This window comes from Hyperolius riggenbachi, chromosome 6 (genome assembly GCF_040937935.1).
Source record: "Hyperolius riggenbachi isolate aHypRig1 chromosome 6, aHypRig1.pri, whole genome shotgun sequence".
Lineage (NCBI taxonomy): Eukaryota > Metazoa > Chordata > Amphibia > Anura > Hyperoliidae > Hyperolius > Hyperolius riggenbachi.
In genome coordinates, this window is record NC_090651.1 from 232,748,134 (window position 1) to 232,772,554 (window position 24,421).

Below are 24,421 nucleotides of genomic sequence, written 5' to 3' on the forward strand. Positions count from 1 at the left end.
TCTGAATGGTTTTATTTTGGGATACACTCTGCATATTTTCATTTTAGAGACATTATAAATATTATTTGGAGGGCACATTGTCTAATTATGTTTTAATGTTTTCCTAATTATGATGTATGGGTTGACACTGCCTTTATTGAGGGTCACACTTTGACAAATAGTACTGTTAACTGTTTTGAGCTTAGCTTTTATTTGATATCTGCCTGACATTGCTATCTGCTTGTTCATCTTATCAATGGAAGTTCTCCATCAGTTGGTACTATCTGCATGTTACTGACAATCTGCTGGTCAGCAATACTGTTTGCATATGACTGGAAATTTGCCCTTTTAAAAAACTGTTTTTTTTTTGGGGGGGGGGGGGGGGGGGGGGGGTTGAATCTGAAGTAGTTTTAAGTTCTACCTGTCATTCAGCCATGCATGCAAGCTATTTTGACCCCACCTTCAATTTGCAGTGTCACTCGTAGCAAGCCACATACTTGCTCTTGTTCATGCCCATGAATGTCACCTCACCTTTTCACAAACTGCCAAGTTAATTTTAGGATTGATACATTGAACATATAAAATAGAGGTAATGACAATAACAGCATATGGCATGTCCAACCAGGCACTCCACAGAGCTGCACAGAGGTCCAGAGCTGAGAGGAAGATGCCTGTATTAACACCACTTTTGCAATCTGTGTAAAATGTGGGGGGGGGGGGTATTTCACATTTAAATCTGAATTAATGAGCAAGCTATGTCTTTTCTCTATGGTGCTGAATCTTGCTCTAATTACCGATACTTATAAAGACCAGAGGCAACACACCCTGGTGAGGAAATTTGGAATTATAGTGTGACCCAAAAAATACATTTCACATTTATATCCAAATTAGGGAGCAAGCTATGTCTTTTCTCCTTGGTAATTAAACTTGCTCTAATCACTGATACTTATGAAGACCACAAGCAACACATCCTGCTGATGAAATTTGGAATTATAGTGTGTCCAAAATACATTTTTGACCATTTTTGTCTCACAATAACACAAGAAAGGCTGCAAAAAGCCAGGATAGCAGCTAGCACATCCCCTTGTTTAAATGATATGAAATATGTACTTACTTGAATCTCTCAGGTGTCAAGAAGTTTAAAAGATGAAAGAGCTCCTCTAAGTTATTTTGAAGTGGAGTTCCAGTTAGCAGCAGTTTGTAGTCAATCTTGTAACTATTCAATACCCTAAAAAACTTGGAAAAAAAAAGTCATGTGGTGGTATTCTGTAGTGCATCAAATGCTTTACAGATTTGAATGAATGCTTAGCGTTATTATACATTCTTTATTAAGGGTACCTTGATCTCCCACTATACAGACTATCACTAAGGGGGCTTATTAACGAGTATCTGTAACTAGGATAGTCACTAGGGGATCTGTCACGTGAAGTTCTGTAACTAAGGGCCTGAACGCACTTCTGTCTACTTTTCAGCAACAGATCAATGTTACAGATATTGAAAAGCAAACACAAGCGCATTAGTGTGTCCAGGCCATAAGGGGCCTGTTATTGTGGATTGTGACACAAAGCAGCCTGTCACTTAATGATCAAACATTAAGAGGTCTATCACTGTAGGATCTCTCACTATGATATTGAAACTAAGGGGTTTACCACTGATGAATCTGTATGTGGGATCTAAGCAAAGCAGATGTCGCTATAATTTTTGAAGGGCTAATGTGCTTCACTTGTATTTGAGAGCTGATATTACGGTAAAAGTAAAGTTGGGTGTTGGATGTTACAACTGTTCTCCCTAGATAAACCCCTATCGGTGGACTTCTGCTTGAGCCAGCTATGTTCATATGGGTTACACTGTATTGTTATGGTTGAATTGCAGTTCTTAAAGGGAATCTGTCAAGGTTCACAGCATTCGTAAACTAATTACTGATGAAATACAAGTAGCACAAAGTGCTAACGAATTCCATCATTGTAATTTAAACCCTTCACTGTTTTGCCTGGTCCACACAGATCATAGCACTTGACATCTGGCATGGAGCTCAATTTCCACTCTTCTTGCTGTCCTCAAGTCAATAGCAGAGCAATTATTGGTCGTCAAGGTGCTCTCACTAGCTTCTGAATATTATACCTTATATAGAGAAAAAAAAAACCTGTTCTCCTCAGCACATAATCTGAAGGGGAAGAGGGGATAATGTGTACAGACATTTGTGGAAGCCTTCCCTATTCCAAACACATTTAAAATAAGTATTTGTTTAGTGTTTCCCATTTTAACTAAGCTTTAGGAGTGACTTACTTTTGATTGGTTATTCTTCAGCCGATGTGCTTCATCCACCACCAGACACGCCCACTCAATGGAGCCAAGGATGGCATGGTCAATTGTAATAAGTTCATAAGATGTGAGCAGAACATGGAATTTTATCTGGGCTTCTTTCTGAAAAAAGAAAGAAAGAAAGGGATTATGTATAAAATAACTGCCTGTGTAACAAGGGCTTTTAAAGTTTCAAATAAGCCTTCAAATGTTTTAGTCAAAAAAAAAATTAGGAAACAGTTTGTTTTCCAAGTAACAAGGATGCTAGTTAGGTATTCAGGTAGACCAACCATTAACAGTAAAGGTGGCCATACTCCTGTCAATCTGTCACCAGATTCACCATCAGATAGATAACTCTCTGATCGAATCTGATCAGAGAGGGATCTATTTCCTGCTACACACTGCAGTCTAATTTCCAACAGATTTCAGCATAAATGAAATCTATTAGAAAACCTCCCAGAGCGCCCCCCCCCCCTCCAAATATATGTATCCACTCCCTCCCCTGTGGGCCCGTGTTTATCTTTGCAGCTATAGAAAATTCTTATAATGATAGGAATTGGCTAATCTGTAGTGCTGGCAACAAACTATACTCTCAGCATCATCCTAAAGAAAAGCTGGAGAGAGAGTTGTTCACAAATACTTCTTTCTGAACAGTGAGCAGTGAGGTATTCCTTCTTTCTTCAAGGGTAGCCATAGGGTGCTGCTTGTTTCTGTGTAACTATTGGTGGAGCACTACTGATTTCTCTGCAGTTATTGGTGAGGCATTTCTTATTCCTCTGCAGTTTCTGTTCAGCTAGTGAGTCCACCAGGAGAAAAGCGCGATATAAAAATTCTGTGTCTTGTCTAGTGGTTGGGCATGTCTTGTTTCTGTGTATTTAGGAATGTGGCACTTCTTGTGTTCACACAGTTACGAATGGGGCACTTCTTGTGTCTGCAGTCAGTGCTAGGGCATGCCTTATTTCTTTGCAGTTAGGAATGGGGCATTACTTGTGTCTGCAGTTAGTGCTGGGGCATGTCTGGTTTCTGTGCAGTTAGGAATGGGTACTACTTGTGTCTGCAGTCAGTGCTGGGGCATGTCTGGTCTCTGTGCAGTTAGGACTGAGGAACTACTTGTGTCTGCAGTTAGTGCTGGGGCATGTCTTGTTTCTGTGAAGTTAAGAATGGGTACTACCTGTGTCTGCAGTCAGTGCTGGGGCATGCCCTATTTCTGTTCAGTTAGGAATGGGGCACTACTTGTGTCTGCACAGTTAGAAGCAGGGCATTTCTTTTGTCTGCAGTTAGTGCTGGGGCATGTCTGGTTTCTGTGCAGTTAGGAATGGGGCACTACTTGTGTCTGCAGTTAGTGCTGGGGCATGTATGGTTTCTGTGCAGTTAGGAATGGGCACTTCTTGTGTCTGCAGTTAGTGCTGCAGCATGTCTGGTTTCTGTTCAGTTAGTAATGGGGCACTACTTGAGTCTGCAGTTAGTGCTGGGGCATGTCTGGTCTCTGTGCAGTTAGGAATGGGTACTACCTGTGTCTGCAGTTAGTGCTGGGGCATGTCTGGTTTCTGTGCAGTTAGGAATGGGGCACTACTTGTGTCTGCAGTTAGTGCTAAGGCATGTCCGGTTTCTGTGCAGTTAGGAATGGGTACTACCTGTGTCTGCAGTTAGTGCTGGGGCATGTCTGGTTTCTGTGCAGTTAGGAATGGATACTACCTGTGTCTTCAGTTAGTGCTGGGGCATGTCTGGCTTCTGTGCAGTTAGGAATGGGGCACTACTTGTGTCTGCAGTTAGTGCTGGGGCATGTCTGGTTTCTGTGCAGTTAGGAATGGACACTACTTGTGTCTGCAGTTAGTGCTGGGGCATGTCTGGTTTCTGTGCAGTTAGGAATGGGGCACTACTTGTGTCTGCAGTTAGTGCTGGGGCATGTCTGGTTTCTGTGCAGTTAGGAATGGGGCACTACCTGTGTCTTCAGTTAGTGCTAGAGCATGTCTTGTTTCTGTGCAGTTAGGAATGGACACTACTTGTGTCTGCAGTTAGTGCTGGGGCATGTCTTGTTTCTGTGCAGTTAGGAATGGGTACTACGTGTGTCTGCTGTTAGTGCTGGGGCATGTCTTGTTTCTGTGCAGTTAGCAGTTGAGTGCTATTTATTTCTGCAGAGTGAGCTGTGGGTTACTTTGTTCTGTGTGGTGCTGTTAAATTTCCGTTTTTGTTCAAAGCAATAAGGTGTGTGCCGCTCAATGAAACTGGGTCCCCTAAAATCAGCACAAATACAAATTCTATGATGTTTGGTTAATGCAGCATGTATGCTAAGTTGTGCTGCAAAAATAAGATTTTTGCTGATTTTGTTTTGATGATAATAGCAATAATTTGTCTCCAGGCAATTACATCACCCAGCCCCCCTACAACAGCACACAAACATGAACTGGTATGGTTAGGCAGTGCTGCAAAAAACACTGTTCATTCATTTAGGGCTTGTTTACATCTAGGGAGTTTTCGGCCTTTTTTTTTCAAGCGCAGGCGATTTTCAAAATTGCCCACAAAACACTTGTGCAATGAATCTCCATGAGAAGGTTCATTTCAGCGCGTTTCGTCCGCTTTGCACTCCACAAAGCGGTGCCTGTACCATTTTTGAGATTTTGCTCTAATGGAAGGTATAGGAAGAGCGCTAAACACTCACAAAATCGATTTATGCGGCAATTGCTTGTTTAAGAATAAATACATTGTGTTTATTATTTTCCTGGTCAAAGAGTTCACTTCCTGACTGAAGTTTTGCAGCAGAAATGAGTCCAAACACAGCATTACCCAATCATACAGGTTTCCGGTCTGTGCGCTGTTTTTTTTTTCCCAGCACAAATGGGAACAAACAAATGTAACATGTATTCGTGATTACTGGGGGGGGCGCAGCAACTGTGCGGAGCTGACACATGCCACTTTTTATTTCTACAAAGTGAAGGAGATTTGCCAAACCCAGTGCAAAAAAAATGGTATAAGACACAAATGTGGAGTAGTTGCTCAGAGCAGCCAATCAGAATCCTTTATCTGAGCTTCTGCACCACTTTTGCTTCCATTTTCGCTGCATTGGTTTTATTAAATCTGTCCAGAAGAGATATGGGAACTTATTGTATCTGTGCAATGAACAGTGGGTTACAGATCTGAAAAATCTATTTACTTTCCAAATCTTAAATTACACATTCATCTATTCAGCACAACTCTTTACTTACTTTCATTTTGAACACCTTCTTCCCACTCCTGATGGCATTATCTTCAAAGGAAAATTCATTCTCACGTATGACAGCCCTGCTGTCCTTATCTCCGGTGTATGTCACCACATAAAACTCTGGCGCCCACATCTCAAATTCCCGCTCCCAGTTGATTATGGTAGATAAGGGAGCACTCACTAAATATGGGCCCTTGGAGTGGCCCTACAGAGACAAAAATCAGAAAAAAGACATTCAAGTACGCACTCTTAACAAAATATTGGGTTAGCTGTGGAACTGTCCTGAGACAGTTACGTCTTGTGTGGATGTCGTGAACGACTAAGCACTAGAAAGAGCCTTTACCTTAGAACCACCAAGGTAGAGTGTCCACACCACAATATACCAAACAAGGTCTGGAAATCTGTTTATTAAAACTTTTTTATTCCAGCCCCCTGACATATCATATGGCAATAAACTTTACCCACTCTTCTGGTAGAATTCATGAAAGTTGGGGGGGGGGGGGGTGTTGATTTACTCTCAATGAGTTTCCTTTTCAGCAGTGTTAACATAAAGAGGTTGAACAAAAAGACACCTTTTCGGAAGTATAGTAAATGCAGCACCACCTTCCATAAATGAAACATACTAGCTGCCATTGCTGACTCCCTTATGAACTAGCTCTAACATTTTCATTTTCTTTTTCCTGGAATAAGTTTAGAGCTCAAGATAGTCATTATGTATATGCAAATTCAAAAATATTAAAGCCAGAGGATAAGCAAGAGAGCCAGGAAGCCAGCACTTTAAAGGAGCAGGTCAGAACAACAGTCTCGTCATCTCTCTCAGCTCAGGCATAATTTAAAAATAAAAGTCTCCGAACCAAACTTCAGGTATTTTTTTTTAACAAAGCTAATACTGCAATATACAAATACAGGAACCCTTTGATGAAAATAAAAAAATAAAAAGCTTGTAAAGATATGTCATTACTGAAAGTTATGTTTCATGCTCTGATTGCTCAGACTTGCTACAATATTCATGCCACACCATGTCCCCAAAGTAACTTTTGTCCCCATGGAGCACATCTTAAGAAGATGCCATCTGCCATAATTATTTCTTTTTTTGTGCTGTGAATTGGAAAATACACATGCATCTGTCGCCACAGTAGCAGTACAGTCACTCTGGGGACTGACCAAACAATTCCTGTTTATCTTAAACAGTAGTGCTAGTTTACAGCGAACTTAACAGATGCTAAGAATATGTCTGTCTGGAAGCTTGAGGAACGATGTAGCCTTCCATCCATGAGAATACTCCCATTCCATGAGTGGCAGCTCTCCTAAATCTAGTTCCATATACCCCTATGCCATTTTCTTCTATATACAGACCTTCATATGCAGACCCAGGTTCCATTTTATGTAAAAAAAAATCCCACTTCTATGTGCATCACTTATTCCTTGCACACTTCCCCATGTTCACTACCATATGCTTTTCTCCAGTTCTCTCCCAGGGCAGCCACTCCCTTTAAGGCCTTTCTAAATTACAAATCTGCCTGTATATAGAGAGAAATGGTTTCCTGGACCCAAAACTGAAAGCCAGATCAGATGCAATCACCATCTGTGGCTTTGGGCATAGTGGTGTTGAGTTGATTGCAGTATTTCTGTTTAACATGCTTTTATTTGAGAAAGGCACGTGAGTATATGACAATAGAATACATATTTGAAGAACAAATTTGATTCAAATAAACAACAGTCAAAGGAACAGTGAGTACCGCCAATTAATCTATTAGACTAATGCATATCCACAAATTTGATTGCAGTTTTTCAAGGAAACAGATCCCCTTGATTTAAAAGGGAACCAAAACCAAGGATTCACCCAAACAGTAGCTGATACCCCCTTTCCGCATGAGAAACATTTTCATTTTCTCAAACAGATCATCAGGGGGCTCTGTATGGCTGATATTGTGGTGAAACCCCTCCCACAGTGTGATGTCAGCACCAGGGTGCTGACATCACACTGTGGGAGCCTTATTGTATTGTGGCAAATAGCAGTTTCCAGCTCCCAAAAATGCATAATGTCTTTCCACAGACATCACCCGACAGCAGTAAAAATGTAGCCATGTAATAAATGTTAAAATGTAAATCAGGGAGTGGAAAGATTTTACAGTGGGCAAACACTGACTAAATCATTCATAAATAATTATTGTAAAAATTAAAGTGGTCTGAAACTCTGACATAACATTCAATAAAAATGTGTTTCCTACTTTTTATTACTCATACAGTTATCATATTTGCTTTTGTGTGCAAGTAATATTGTTTGTCTACAAATTACAAGTTTCAAAAGTGTAGTTTCTCTGCCCTGAAAGCTGCCATTGCATTTTATTCCAGCTGCTTTTTGAACTGTGTGTATGCTGGAAGCAGAGAGAACTTCTCAGAGAGTGTTTCAGTTGTTACACACAAATGTAACAGCATTGGAATGTAAATGAAGATACTGTTATCTCCAATTTGGATGTTGATTTGAAGCTGAATGTGTTAAACTGATTAAGTTACGTTCTGTTAAAAAAATTCTGTGATAGTAGCTTTAAAGCTGTAAGGATTTTTTTAGAGCAATGTAGAAATGCTGAGTTTCAGACCACCTGAAGCACATTTTTTCATTACATTATTTTCATTGCAGTTCTTTAAGGCCCCGTTCACACTGCACGCATTCCCATCCGCGTTTCGGGAACGCGTGCAGGAGGCCGACACGCACGGCATCAAACAGTGCATACACTGCATTGTCTGATGTTCACACTGCATGCGTTCCGGACCTGTGCAGTCTGGGAACGCATGATGCACGCATTTTTTCCCAAAACGCGCGGCTGTCCCCTTCACTTTCAGTGAATGGGATAAGCTACGCAACGCATACAAACGCGGATGGCGTGCGTTTGTACACGTTGCGTTCCGAATGCATGGTCGTCCGCGTTTGCCAATGTGAACAAAGCCTTAGTTCTTGTCTCTGCAGTGCTGTTGGTTAGCGGATTCATTGTGTTCAGTAACTGTTTACCAAACCCTAACCATCGCATTGTGATGCCTAACCCTAGCCTTGCCCCTTAATGACAAACTCCTTGCTGGTACCTAACATTAAACACCCCTCTTAATGAAGCTGCACTTCCTGACAACTAACCTTAGCTTCCAACCTTGAAACTATACCTAATTCCAAACAATCCTCCTATAGGATTAAACTATACTCCCCTAAACATAGCCCTCTGTACTGACCACTAACCCATACTTATTGTCTCCAGCATGTGGCAGCCAGTCGACTTACTCTCCACCAATAAACCTTTTCATACTGCCGATCCACTGTCACACTGCTGAAGTTACTTATTAAATTGAAATCCACCCAAAATATATTTTCTGTCATTCTGAATGGTCTGGAAAAAAAAAGAGAGAATGTCTGTCAGGTTTATACAGCCTTCTCGGTGCCCGCTGTAGAGAATTTTACACACTCCTTGTTCCAGACACACATACAGGTCAAGTGACAGGAAAAACTAGTACATGCAAAATGGGCGCTGCGTAAATTTGGAAATCGATAAAGTTACCAATGTTGTACTATTGGGCTGTGGTAATTGTGATAGTAAAATATCCGTAAATCTTAGTAACCGATAGCAAAATATCGGTAAATCTTTACTTTACTATCACTAGACCTAATCCTGTTCTCACACAGGCCCTCCCTCTACTGATGCCTAACCCTAACTATGGTAATCCCACCCTCCGCCGCCACTGTTGCCTAACTCTAACCAACCCCACACCCATGCCTAGCCCTAACCAACCTCCCACTCTTGCCTAATCACCACCAAACCCACTGAAAACTGCAATACCTTTCCCGATACACATGATAAATAACAGGCACCACAAAAGTTTGGGGGGGGGGCAAACTTCCTGGCACATCTAAGCCCGCAAATGGTGCCAGATGTACCTGGGAAAACAACATCTGACAGTGACACCAGATTTAGGTTTCTCCTGTGGGGCATTTATCCCTAACTGCAGTCTTGGTGACTGCTGTAAAATGTAGAATTTCCCATTACATTGTGTTCCTAGTGCTCACATTACTAGGATGGGAAATCAACAGGGATACAGACAACAAGGAAAGAAAATTTGTCATTTTCCAGACACTATTCAAAACTGAATGAAGAGTAGAGACATTTAGTGGTATTCATTTTGTTATTTACACTAAACACTAGTGAACAAAATGTAAGAATGGCTTACCTCTTTGTAGAGAGAATAAAGGAATACGATAGTCTGAACAGTCTTCCCTAATCCCATCTCATCTGCAAGGATAGTGTCTGTGCCCTGTGCCCAGGAAAATCTCAACCAGTTTAGACCTTCCAACTGGTAAGGGTGTAAGGTGCCCCCAGTGGCATTGATATACCATGGCTGTTTATCAAACTTCACCGTAGGCTGAAACAAGAAGCAGAACAGAGTGACAGATGTTCCTGGTGGAGGAGACGGTGGATGTGAACCTGGTATTTCCCAGCAAGGACACTGGCCTGACAATCTTTGCACTACTAAATCAATTATTGTCCCTGGTTTAAGGGGCAGTTTAATAAAGGAGAACTCCACCAAGTGTAGAATGCTTACTCGCTATCAATAATAATGTTTCTGTTAGAAGTGAAAATAACGCTTCTGTCTGAGGTCAAAAAGTTTATATTACCTTCAACACTGACTAATGTATAAAAAAGTACAGGTTCCTGGATTAATTTACAGAATGATAGACTAGGTCCTACTTTCTCAACAGGTGGTACATGTACCCATTGGGCTTAGGGTGTACTTTCTGAACTGTGAAATTTTCATAGTTAATCTATTACAATGAGTTTTTGAACTTAAAATATGGTAAGTGATGCATTACTGAGCCTTAATAAGTATTTTTGTTAACTAAAAGCATAAAGACATTTTTTTAAAAAAAATGTACATGCAAATATTGAGTACTGTCTCTGTATCATGGGGTACTTGAGTTGCATACATTTAAAAATAGCGCTGCAAAAAAAAAAAAAAAGGCGCAAGGTGATGCTGGTAATGACATCTTGTTACTAACGTTATTTAATGTTTTTGTTAAATAACATTAACAAACAAGATGTCATTGCTGGCATCATGCTTTATTATACATCACCTGCTCCTGGCGATCACATCTCCTCCACTTCCGGGTTAGTTTGCAGGAATCCTGCAGCCAGCCAATCACCATGCAGGGACTGAAGCCACATGGTGATAGGCTGGCTGCAGGATACCTATCTAGGACGTGGAGGAGGCGCGATCGCCGGGACCCGGTGATGTATAACTATACTTCTGCCTACTCTCACACTGAACCCTACCTCTACCAATGCTTACTCTAAGACCATACATGGTGCACACTTAACCACTCCACCCCTGCTGCCTAACACTTAACCACTCTACCCCCGCTGCCTAACACTTTACCACTCCACCTCCACCGCTTAACTCTTATCCACACCACCTCCACTGCCTAACACTTATCCACACCACCTCCACTGCCTAACACTTATCCACACCACCTCCACTGCCTAACACTTAACCACTCCACCCCCACTGCCTAACGCTTAACCACTCCACCCCCACTGCCTAACCACTCCACCCTCTCTGCCTAACACCTAACCACTCCACCCCTCCCACCTGACCTTAACCACTCCACATTTGCTGCCTAACCTTAACCACTTCCCCCCGTGCCTAACCTTAATTACCCCCTGCCTAATCCTACCCCCCCCCCCCCCCCTGAATCTTAGCTACCCCCTGCTGCCATAATTTAACTTCCTTTATTGGGTGCCCTAATTTAATTTCCTTGCTGCTAATCGCAGATTTTACTATTGCCGTCTATGACAGCAACATTTTTATCAGTGTTCGTCCTGCCCCTTTATATCCGCTGCGACTTGAGAGGTTGTTATTCACAATAGGAGGTACTCAGAAAACCCTGCCTTTCGTAAAGGAGTACCTGCTGTAATGATGTTGAGAAACACTAGGCTAGGTAACACATCAAATAAAAAAAGTCACATTCACAATACAGTGTCCAAGTGGAAGAACTGTTGCAAATGCTACAGAGGCTATTGTCTGAAAATGTAAAGATGTGTTACACCTAACAATAATTTGTTTATTTTTTTCAGAAGATGTGACAAAAAATATTAACTCTGGGAACCCATTTACTGCAAAGAAGTGGCAAAATGTTTAATGGATAAAGTGCAACTTGACCTGTATGATCAATTACAAGGCAGCAATAAAAGCCTCACTTGATTTCAAATCTAAAAGATGAAAAAAAATCAACTGGAGTTCCACCTTAACCTATTTTGGTTCCTGGACGTAGAAACTATGTCCAAGAACCATGCGCGCTACCGCGCGCTCCCGCGGCCGATCGCGCGCGTGCACCCGCACTCCAGGCCGCGGATTCGGTAGCCACGGAATCAATGTATCGGGCTATGGTCCCCGATCATTGATTCCTCTCACCCGCAGAAAAAGCGGCAGCTTCTCTCGGAAGCTTCGCTTTTTCTGGCTGTCACCTCCCCCATGCGTCGCTCTAAGCGTGTGTTACGCTTAGAGTGACGTCATGTAAACAAACTCATGGCCGCCATCTTGTGGCCAAAAAGTAATACTACAACTGAATGTAAAAAAAAATAGAAATTAACACACATTTACAGTATAAATCTATTGTTTACCTCTCACCCTCCCAAAACTACCCAAGTAAAATGTTTACAATAAAAAAAACAACATGTAAATATTTACCTAAGGGTCTAAACTTTTTAAATATCAATGTAAAGATGAAATATTTCTATATTTTTTTTATTTTAAACTTGTTAATAGTGATAGATGCAAAATGGAAAAAATGCACCTTTATTTCCAAATAAAATATTGTCGCCATACATTGTGATAGGGACATAATTTTAACGGTGTAATAACCGGGACATATGGGCAAATACAATACGTGAGTTTTAATTATGGAGGCATGTTGTAAGGCTTGGTGGTGTATTCTCCACAGTCAGCATGCAACGCATGAGCTGGCGTGGAGGAGGTACACACACTAGCACCAGGAAACAGGCTATCCCTAGTATAGTGGAGGGGAGGACTGACTCCAATAGGAGATTGTGGCGCACAGAGCCGGTGCAGATCTGACAGCCACAAACAATGCTTTCGTTATAACGTCTCAGCGCAAAGTAGCGCTGAGCGCACAAACCAGAACTGAGGAGATCAGGACAGGTAGACAGAATGAACGCTTGCTAGCTAGCGGCTACTTAGCGACAGCAAGCGTCCAAAACCAGACAGACTGGAATGAGGCAGCCAATGCGATGCGGCGATGGCGTGCCTCACAAAGACAGGACAGGATAGTCAGAAAATAGCCGGATTAAGATAGATGAACGTAACACAGATAAATATACAATAAGTATGTTTTCCTAGCGTATTACAATTACAGCTATCAATGAAACTATTTGTAACGTCTGACTAACATATGTATATATCGGCAATGAACCGATATATGACATAAGCAGGAACGCTGACTAGGAATGGAGTAACACAGGGAACAGGACTCAGAAGGATTCGCTATCTCTTCGCAGAGATGAACGCAATCCACAAACGGTAACAGAACAGGATTCAGAAGGATTCGTTATCTCTTCGCAGAGATGAACGCAATCCACAAACGGTAACAGAACAGAATTCAGAAGGATTCGTTATCTCTTCGCAGAGATGAACGCAATCCACAAACAGTAACAGAACAGGATTCAGAAGGATTCGTTATCTCTTCGCAGAGATGAACGCAATCCACAAACAGAACCAGGAGCAGGGTAACTACCTCAGCACGGGTGGTCACGGTACGCGCAACCTACCAAAACGTGCTGGAAAGCTGACTAACTGCACACAGGATATAAACAGTTTGTGTACATATACATCAGCGACACTGATGTATCAACGTAACACAAATACAAGGAAAATAATAAACGTGCTGGTATGCATATATATTGGCAATGAACCAATATATGATGCAAAGACCAGCAAAGTATCTTTATAACAAGAAACACGATCGGGGGCTAAAGCGACAGCAAGGCAGGCTTAAGCTGAAGCTATGAAAACCCAAGGAAACCCTGCAGGAAGCAGATCTTTATACTGAGGTCATCCAATGGGAGCAGACATGCAGATTCCCACACAGGTGAATGATAATCAGTCACAAGCTGACAGCAGGGAAAGACAGACAAAGCTATGCAGCTTGCATGGAAATAGATCAGAACTGCCTGAGCTGCAGCACTACTACTTCTAGCAACAGCTGCTGCAGCAGCGATCATCACAGTACCCCCGCCCTTAAAAGCGGATTCCAGACGCTTTTCAAAACTGAAATTCCCAACAAAACAGTCCGACTGATAATTCATGATGACCGGGACAGCCCGGCAAGACCGAATTCCAGAATCAGTCCCCACAAGACTGGACCCATCAGAACCAGAACCTACAGAACCATGCCCATCAGTACTACAAGCCCCAGTGTGACACCCATCAGAACCATGATTTCCAGAAGAAAGCCCTCCGAAACTCCCTGAGCGATACCCACCGCCTTCCAGGAACCGTTCAGAAACGCCAAAGCCTTTGCAATGCCCACCGGTACTGTCTTTACCAACACAAAACCCACTGTTGAACCAGTCCAAGGCACCAGGACAAGTTTTCTCAGAGACCTCCCAGAACACCTTGAAGCTCCAAAGAGATCCCCATAGGTCAGAATGCCCCTTAGGCTCACATGGAGAACCATCAAGAACCCCTATGGAACCTAGGGCAATTCCCGAGTCAGGGCCACAAGGACAAACATCAATATCAGGGATTTCAGGGACCAGAACCATCTCTGGGCATGCAGGCAGACTGGCAACATCAGAACATGTTCCCACTAAGGAAGCATCAGAGCACGCTAACACCTTAGACACACTTGGGCATTCTGGCACACAAAGAACATCTGGGCACACTGGCACAAGAGAAACCTCTGGGCACGTCAAGGAACTGTGAGCCTCAGGGTCAGCCAAGATGGGACCAAAACCAGGACCGGCCAAAAAAAAATCATCGTGACTAGACTTCGCAACTACTGGATTTTTACACGAGAATGCAGGATCAGACTTAGATGTCGCTGATTCCAGCAAAGTCAGTAACAAATCAGATTCAGGGGCACTAACAAGACAGGACAAATCTTCTGATGTATGCACTGAACCAGATAGGGACTCCACAACTACCTCTGGACTGGACAGAGACTCATTTAATATACTGGATTGGAGCTCATGAGGCGCTGCAGAACAAGTCAGTATTGCAGCAGCCCCCACTGGACTAGGCAAAACTGAGGAATTCCCTGGACAGGAAGGGGACTCTGGAACCTCTGCCACAGCGGCCAGAGAACCCGAATCTTTCAGGATACAAGGCAGGGTTTCAGGAATGCTTACTAAATCAGACTGAAATTCTGAGACTTCTGTTATTTTGACCAGAGAATCAGAATTATCCATGTTACAGGGCAAGACTTCTGAAACATGCAGAGGACAGGGCTGGAGTTCCTCGGCTGTTACAACACTGGAGAGGGACTCAACAACATTGGTTAAATCAGACTGTGTACAGGGCAAGGTATCTGACACACTTGCTGACGAGGACAATATTTCAATGGCTTCTGCTTTGCTGGGCAGAAATTCATCAAGTTTTATTAGAGCAGACTGTAATTCCAAAAAAGCTGCTAGACAAGTGAATATTACTGCAACACCAACTGAGGTAAGCAGTGCCTCAGACCCTTCTGCTAGAGGGTTTGAAATATCCAAAGTACTGGGTGAAGCATAAGACTCTGCGACCACAGCTTCACTGGACAGGATCACTGAACAGTCCATATTGCAGGGCAAAACCATGGAAGCACCTGCTGGACAGCAGAATGATTCTGTGACCTGAGTTTCATTGGAGAGATCTACTGCACAATTCATGGTACAGGGCAAATTTATTTGAAAATTTTCTGAACAAGGTAATAATTCTGCGATTTCAGGTTCACATAGCAGATGCTCTGAGCTATTCACGAAACTAGAGCGAGGTGTAGAAACAGGAAGATCAAGACACAATGTTTGCGCATCTGAATCACCATTCATTTGTAAAATTGGAAAATTCAGATGCTGGGGTTCTGAGGTTACTAGACAGGATTGCTGGGACTCGGAAACTGATGTAGTGCATCTATTGGCATCTGCTGGATCAGACAGGAGTTGAACTTTATTAACACAGGTAATTTCTGCAGAAGTGTTTGCAGAGACAGGCAAGATTTTTCTGGTGTCTGTTTCACTAAACAAAGAGTCATGAGTACTGGCTAGGCTGGACTCGGAAGTCAGCAGGACCTCTGGATTCTCTGCTGAGAAATTTGTGCAGGGCAAGGTTAAGAATGTATCAGTGGCTTCTGTTTTACTGGGAAGTAACACTGAGTTATCCATGGTACAGGGTGGAATTGCAGGAACTTCAATTTCACACAAAAAGAGCTCCGAATCACCTGCTGAATCAGCCAAAGGTGCTGAAGCAGGCGGGTCAGAACGCCAAATTTGCGAATTCGGAGTCACTTAAAAATCATCCAAAATCAGTTCCCACACATCAATCAAGGGAGCCACACAGTCATACCTACACACACAAGCCTCTATTAGGTTATAGGCTGACTTAATGCATGCGTTCAATACCATTTCACTTTTTGCACTGTAAAATTGACAAAATGAACTTGAATCATTCTTCCATTCACAGACCAGGGCTTCCATCTCTCCTCTCTCGAATGGAGGATCCCATGCATACTTAACAGCGAAACATTTAGGCTGATCACAGTCTGCAGATATGATTGTGGCAGGCACATGTATAGGGTTAATTAGCAGGTGATTGGCAGATTCCTTATTCTTAAGAATCTCCAATACCTGTAGCAAGTGTTGAACTGTAGTGTATGCAAACTTCCCTTGGTTCACAAATAAGTTGATTTGTTCAATACTCTGTAATATCTCATCATAATCATACTCAGATAATTCTTTTAAACAAAAATCTTTATTTTCCCTAGCCAGGGAGGAAAGTTCATTAGTAGTTTCATAAGTCCATTTAACTCCCCTGAAAGACAATTGCATTTCATTATCTGTTAATGGCAGAATCTCATTATAGGTCTCAGTCGCTAAGGATAACGATTCTGCAGATTGGACACGTTTCTTAGAACGTTTGCGTTTGGCCTTAGACCCTGCTGTTTTCCCTGCTGTTCTTGGTGATTTATTCAAGGCTGCAGGAAAATTATCAGTAACACTTTCTGCTTGCTGAACATTTTTGCAAGCAATTGAAGGAGTAGCTGATTGACCTGCTGCCAGGAGTTCATTAAGAGGAAAAGGCAATGGATCTATGCGCAACCAGTTATGGATCACAAACGCTAGAAATTCCAGCGGTCTCTCTTTCAAATCGGAATGATTGAGAACATCAAATGCCCACTGGAATAATTCCCCTTTAAACAAAATATAACTTAGTTGGAGTGCCCAGGTTGAAACAGGAGTCGCTTGGAGATCAGGATTGGCCAGGAACCTGGCACATTCAGAGAAAAACTCATTTTCTGTTTCAGAGCTAAGTTCTTCAAATTTCTTAAAGGAACAGGAACCATAATTAACAGTGTCATACTTTCTGGGAATCCCCCCCACAATGGGGATTGGTAATGGGGTTTTCATAATGTAAGGCTTGGTGGTGTATTCTCCACAGTCAGCATGCAACGCATGAGCTGGCGTGGAGGAGGTACACACACTAGCACCAGGAAACAGGCTATCCCTAGTATAGTGGAGGGGAGGACTGACTCCAATAGGAGATTGTGGCGCACAGAGCCGGTGCAGATCTGACAGCCACAAACAATGCTTTCGTTATAACGTCTCAGCGCAAAGTAGCGCTGAGCGCACAAACCAGAACTGAGGAGATCAGGACAGGTAGACAGAATGAACGCTTGTTAGCTAGCGGCTACTTAGCGACAGCAAGCGTCCAAAACCAGACAGACTGGAATGAGGCAGCCAATGCGATGCGGCGATGGCGTGCCTCACAAAGACAGGACAGGATAGTCAGAAAATAGCCGGATTAAGATAGATGAACGTAACACAGATAAATATACAATAAGTATGTTTTCCTAGCGTATTACAATTACAGCTATCAATGAAACTATTTGTAACGTCTGACTAACATATGTATATATCGGCAATGAACCGATATATGACATAAGCAGGAACGCTGACTAGGAATGGAGTAACACAGGGAACAGGACTCAGAAGGATTCGCTATCTCTTCGCAGAGATGAACGCAATCCACAAACGGTAACAGAACAGGATTCAGAAGGATTCGTTATCTCTTCGCAGAGATGAACGCAATCCACAAACGGTAACAGAACAGAATTCAGAAGGATTCGTTATCTCTTCGCAGAGATGAACGCAATCCACAAACAGAACCAGGAGCAGGGTAACTACCTCAGCACGGGTGGTCACGGTACGCGCAACCTACCAAAACGTGCTGGAAAGCTGACTAACTGCACACAGGATATAAACAGTTTGTGTACGTATACATCAGCGACACTGATGTATCAACGTAACACAAATACAAGAAAAATAATAAACGTGCTGGTATGCATATATATTGGCAATGAACCAATATATGATGCAAAGACCAGCAAAGTATCTTTATAACAAGAAACACGATCGGGGGCTAAAGCGACAGCAAGGCAGGCTTAAGCTGAAGCTATGAAAACCCAAGGAAACCCTGCAGGAAGCAGATCTTTATACTGAGGTCATCCAATGGGAGCAGACATGCAGATTCCCACACAGGTGAATGATAATCAGTCACAAGCTGACAGCAGGGAAAGACAGACAAAGCTATGCAGCTTGCATGGAAATAGATCAGAACTGCCTGAGCTGCAGCACTACTACTTCCAGCAACAGCTGCTGCAGCAGCGATCATCACACATGTATTATTTTAAAACTATAATGGCTGAAAACTGAGAAATAATGAATTTTTCCATTTTTTTCTTATTCTTCCTGTTAAAATGCATTTACAGTAAAGTGGCTCTTAGCAAAATGTACCCCCCAAAGAAAGCCTAATTGGTGGCGGAAAAAACAAGATATAGATCAGTTCATTGTGATAAGTAGTGATAAAGTTATAGGCTAATGAATGGGAGGTGAACATTTCTCACGTGAAAACGGCGGAACCTGAATGGGTTAATAAATAATGAAAAACAAAAGGATGAACAGATAGGGTCCTAAAGGGTGGGATTCACAGGAAGAAAAGACAAGCTAGCTCTGTGGGGGTAGGTCATTTTATGATATTTCATAGATCAGGTGATGGATGCATACAGAAGTGATGTCCTTAGTTGTAGCTATACAGTCCAGATAGGCAAGGTGTATTGTATGACGTGCCACTCATGTCAATGTGGTGTATAATCTTCATTGAATATAGACAATCTGGGTCTCACAACAAGGCTTTTCATTTTGGGGTGATTTTCACTTACGTCAACGATAGGCATCAGTGGAGGTTTCTCATTTTCATTTTTCAACTTCCTGCTATTTCTAAACCTGGCCGGAGTTTTTGAATCTTCACCGAGCATCAGCTCCCTGTAATAGATAAAGCTTGTCAAGCACTTATATTGTTTGACAGACCTTAGCTAAACCTATGCTGATCCAGATTACCAACCAGGGCAGGAAGAGAAACATCATCAGAATTACTATAAAACAAATTTCTCATTGGTCCATTAATGCTAGTTGCAGACATGGGATTGCCATTCTTATTTAAAGCGGTATTGTCACCATAAAAATCAAATTTCAACAGCAACTGGTCTGAGTGTATTAAGCGATAAAGCTGAATGCTGGGAGTTATTTTGAATGCTGGGAGTTCTTTTTATCTATAATATATTCCTCCTCTTCCATTTATTTCCCTGCCTAGCTGATCACTTGTGTTTACAAGCAAGGCTGAGGTGACTCAGTGATTGGATGTGTAAATAAAAAAAAAGATTCTGGGAGGAGGGCAGCTAATGAATACACAATGAGCAAGAGAAGGGAGGAGGGGAAAACAACAGTCAGGGAGGATATGATGTCAGCATTTGCGTGGCAAAATGGCCACTGCCTAGAATAGGATTTTCTGTTTTTCCTTTGTAAAATTCACAGGAATCATTATGTGGATAGCACAATGCATCTGTTATGTAAGTAGAGGTAGTATTTATCTACTTATATATGTGTTTTTTATTTCTAGGTTAGCATGGGTGTCGCTTGTTCTTTAAGGATAGTCACTCTCTTGTCTACGGGTTCAACAGCATGGTTGAGAGGTATCAGAGGGAGAAAAGTGATCAGATACATTAAAGTGAACTAAGCAGCTCCTGGCTTCAAATAGCTGAAAGGGCTGCCATGTTTCAGGAGTTAAAAAAACCCCTGCTCCTTTTACAATGTCTTATCCAGGCTAGGTGTGAAATTCTTCAAGTGCGTCTTATGTTTTCTGTTTGAAGTACAATGGGGGAAGGCTCAGGGTTTGTTTGTGGTCAATTAAGTCTAATGAGGTGATTTCTTATCAGCCTTCCATCATCTGTTGATCTCCGTCCGGAGGTCCGTTAACGGACGCAAGAAGTGTGTATTCTAACCCTTAAATGTAAAAACATGAGGTAAAACAAAAGGTTTTTTTTAATAATAAACCACATTTTTAGAATGCATTTTTAATTTGTTATAGAGCTGCACTGGGTGTTAAAAATGATGCTCGGTTCACTTTAAACATCCACTTGCTACTCCTGCTGTCCCTCCCCAAACCCCAGATCAAGGGAGTCCTTAATAGACAACTTAAAGGAGGCCCACACGCCAGGAAAATTAGCTGTATCCCATCCCTCGTGCTGTGAAAAGAAACTTCCAACTTCCCACTAGAGTCACTATCCACTTGGTCAACCAAACTTCCATATGTGGGATTTCGGAAGAAAGGACCAATATAGGGTGGCTTTACATGAGGAATGGTCAGATAAGATCACAGGGAGATACTCCACTGGTTTTAAATATGGTAAAAGAGTAGAACTGACTATAATGTAATCTAGCCTGGAGTGGGGTTGGTGTGTTGCAAAGTCACAGAAGAAAACTGGGATGTTAGGATGTTTCTGAGACCAAGAGTTTGTGAGAGCAAAACTGTCCAGCAAGTGAACTAGCTTAGTTTTGAATGAGGGATTTAAGCCTTAGCAGGGCCTCCCCCTCCCTTAGTGTGTCCTTCTTAATTTTTCTACCCCAGCAACGACACCCCTCTCATGGACTAATTTGGACTTGTTTTGCCGGGTCTCTGTAAAACGCATTTTATACCCCGATTGCATGTATAACCTTGTGTTATGTTGTATAACCGTTTGCTACCTCTCTGTCTGTCACTCCTTGTTGCAATGTATGTATCCTTATTTATTGTTCAGCGCTGCGTAATATGTTGGCGCTTTATAAATACAATAAACAATAATAATAATAACCTCCAGAACTCATAGGAGTGTATAAGTGAAAGGGATCAAAAAGCCTCCTTACTAAAATACTATGTAAAGCAGAATTTTGCCAGGAGCCGTCGGGAAGGTGGCAGCTCCAGAACCGCCTAATGCCAAAAGGCATCAAGTCCTGGGGCGGGGTTTTTCAGCACTGCGATCTACGGCATCACTGTACTGGGGACTGCAGTGTCACTCGGCTGTCCCTTGGAGCGATTGGCTCTCATAGGCTGATGCCTATAAGAGCTGATTGCTGTGATTGGCTGGTGTGGGGGAGGGAGGGATCTGGAATAAAAAAAATAGTAATAAATTTGACAAAAAAACACAATTAAATCAATAAAAAAAAAAGGCTGCAGCAGCGATCAGAGCCCACCAACACAAAGTTCTGTTGGTAGGCAGAAAAGGGGGGTGGGACAGGATTCATTTATGTGCTCGGTTGTGTTTCTCTGCAGCGAGCCATTACAGCTACAGAGCCCTAATTTGTTAAAAAAAATAGCCTGGTCACTAGGGGAGGGTAAAGCCTGTGGTCCTTAAGTGGTAAAAACAGAAAGTATTTGCAATTATTGAAGTTGAAGTGAGCATTTGAGGTGTCCCATAATGCATTAGTGCTGAATATGCAAGTCATCCCTTTCTTGTCCCTGACAGCTAAACACTGTAGAGATCATTGATGTGAGAGCCTTATTTTGTTTTCCTGTTGTAAGGGAATGCCAAGGACAATACATTTGGTGTGTTGTCGGTAGCATTTCCATTCAGAGTTCTTTTTGAAACAAGCACTAAGAAAAGTCAGAAGCAGCATTTAGTGGCAGTGAAAATCTTCTAAACAGACACAACATTCTTTAGCAGTCAACATTGTGATTTACAGTAGTATCTACTTTACAGTTCCCAGTGTCATGACCAAGCCTGACCAGCTGTTGCAATGCAGTAATTAGGTGGTAGTGGTAAGTCAATGCAAGCACCCACCATGATGTTGGCGTGACTAAACCCTTATTACAATGGACCTGAACTTCCTCTCTGCTCTAAAAGATAAGCAACAGCATAATGATCTTTAAAGAAAAACATTTCTTTGTTACAGCTTACATAACTCCTGCAAGAAATCTGCAGCTTGTCTACTTTCTGCTTTCATGGAAGCAGACATAGGTTTAATATCCCATGTTTACATATTAGCTGTGTCAGCAGAGGACGGCCAAATGTCTGCGCTGACGCAGCTGAGAGATCAAATTACACTTGTTATTACTTGAAGATGAGGAGCAATTAGATAGACTCTTCTCTAAAAACACACAAGGTGCATTTCTCTCTGTTTTTTTTGTGTCATGTGCAAGATTGCAGGTCCACTTTTAAGGCAGAGTCTGTCAATATCAATAGACAAGGATAAAGGCAAACTACTGTACATTCTGGCACACACGTGGCATGCTGTACCTCTCTGTGTAACTGAAAGCACTATTTTCAAGAAAAGGCCAGTGCATTAGGGGCCTTGTACACACTTGGGTATCCAAGAGGCTGTGTTTCATTCATTTTGGCATTTATTCCATTTTATATATTGGATGGGATCATGTACAGATACAGAAATACAGAATACTGATGTGCAGTTAGAAACTGCTTTCTGTGCAATGTTTGATATTCATGTGTAGTGGACAGTATTTCATGTACTGCACTGCACATAATTCTTATAGTCAGCATCATGCATTTATATAGTGCCAACAATTGTCTGCAGTTACGTCACTTACAACGTACAAACAGGATTGCTTACACACACTAAAGTTTAAGATATGTTTGGAAAAGAAATGTTTGCATTTATTGATTGATTTAACAAACTTGCGCAGACCTGCCTGACATCTGCATGCCACAAAATATGACATCATATTATTCTGCAGACCAGGAGAGCTGGTGACAGGAGAGAAGGGCAGAGTTAGTAAGCAATCAGAGCTGTGTCAGTATGCTTATTGCTCCATCTCCCCCACAGAAGATCAATACCTGTGTTCCCAGTAAGCTTGCTTCAGTCTCTCGTAGTCTGGAATGTCAATGTCATCGATCTCCCAAGTGCACTGGTCATATGGCAAATCCTTCCACTTAATCAGATAGTGGACATCATCTGTTTTTTTATCAATGCTGCAGAAAAATGTACATGATACATAATTTTTGTTATTTATATAGGGTTTACATATCTCTACTCACATTTCTGTGTACACAAAAGCAATCGCATCACACTCTGTTCTCAAAAGACGTTAGAATCTAACATCCTCAGCACAGTCACTAGAGACGGTGTAGAAAACTGTCCTGTGGTCTACCGACTTAAAATCAAATTTAGAAATCAGTTTACAACTGCACAGTTCTGAACCCAGGATCCATGGTGGTATTGGCGTGCATTAGTCCATTGGTGAGCATTAGTCCACAAGGCAAGAGTAGCTTGTACATCTGGGGAGTCATGACGACAGACGTCGATCTCACCAGGGGGAAGCAGAGCCTCGGAGGAGAGGAAGAAGAATGGCAGCCGACGTCGGGATCCCCCAGGAAGTGCGTTGAAATGCCCGCTGCGCGCATTGCTCTGCACAGACCTCCCAGTGGCTACCACGAGTTCAGCTCGGGGGTTACCGCTCCTGGCATGTTTTTTTCCACCCCGAGCTGAACTCGTGATTACCGCTAAGGTGGTTAATAGAGTCTGGGTGCTAAACTAGCCTGTCTGAAGTCCAGATCTGGAGCTTATAGAAAGCATTTGATCCATTATGAAACCCAAAAAATTAACAATTGTGCAGCAGAAATCCTAAAGCCTGGTACACACATCCAAATTTGATGGGCCAATCTTTGGCCAATTTTACCACTTCCATGTAGTATGAGAGCTTACCAGCACAATCTGTCGACAACACATTGCTGACATCAATAATAAAGTACCGTATATACTCGCATATAAGCCAACCCGCGTATAAGCCGAGATACCCACTTTTCCTTCAGAAACCAGGAAACATTGATTGGCCGGTGTATAAGCCCCCTCCCCAGTATAGCCCCCTCTCCAGTAGCCAGATGTGCCCCAAGGAAGATACAGCTGTGTCTCAAGGCACCACTAGATGGCATCTAGAATATGAGACACAGCAATTGCCGCACAGGAAGAATCCCATATCATTGCACCACGGACACGTTGCTTGCACACTCCGCTCCACAAGCCAGGGAACACAGGTAGTCATGAGCAGCACACTCTGCACACTATGATGCAAGGGATGGGGGGCAATGACACAGCAGGGAATTAGCTGGCAAGAGCAGGATCACTAGGGCACAATCGTTACACTCCTCTGCCAGTAACAAAACCTGCTCCACCATCTGTTCGGCTCCACTGACTCACATATAAGCTGAGGGGGTAACTTTCAGAACATTTTTTTTGTGCTGAAAAATGAGACTTATATGTGAGTATGTAAGGTAAGCATATAATTTTCTAATTACAATATCTCTCATTGGCTATGTTGCCGTTGTACTATGTTCACTTAAAGCGGTTTAAAACCCTGACATAATAT

General features: G+C 42.3%; 1 protein-coding gene across 7 annotated transcripts in view; it reads right to left on the reverse strand.

Annotated features, from left to right (window-relative positions):
- CHD5 (chromodomain helicase DNA binding protein 5) overlaps positions 1 to 24,421 on the reverse strand; it is a 401,420-nt gene that overhangs the window by 164,097 nt on the left and 212,902 nt on the right. For all 7 annotated transcript variants that reach the window (XM_068240507.1, XM_068240506.1, XM_068240505.1 and 4 more), the window contains exons 12-17: positions 22,893 to 23,027; positions 18,948 to 19,050; positions 9,692 to 9,883; positions 5,484 to 5,684; positions 2,266 to 2,403; positions 1,094 to 1,215 (exon numbers count right to left, since the gene is read on the reverse strand). In XM_068240507.1, coding sequence (XP_068096608.1) covers positions 1,094 to 1,215; positions 2,266 to 2,403; positions 5,484 to 5,684; positions 9,692 to 9,883; positions 18,948 to 19,050; positions 22,893 to 23,027 — 891 coding nt within the window. The remainder of the gene's footprint in view (positions 1 to 1,093; positions 1,216 to 2,265; positions 2,404 to 5,483; positions 5,685 to 9,691; positions 9,884 to 18,947; positions 19,051 to 22,892; positions 23,028 to 24,421) is intronic.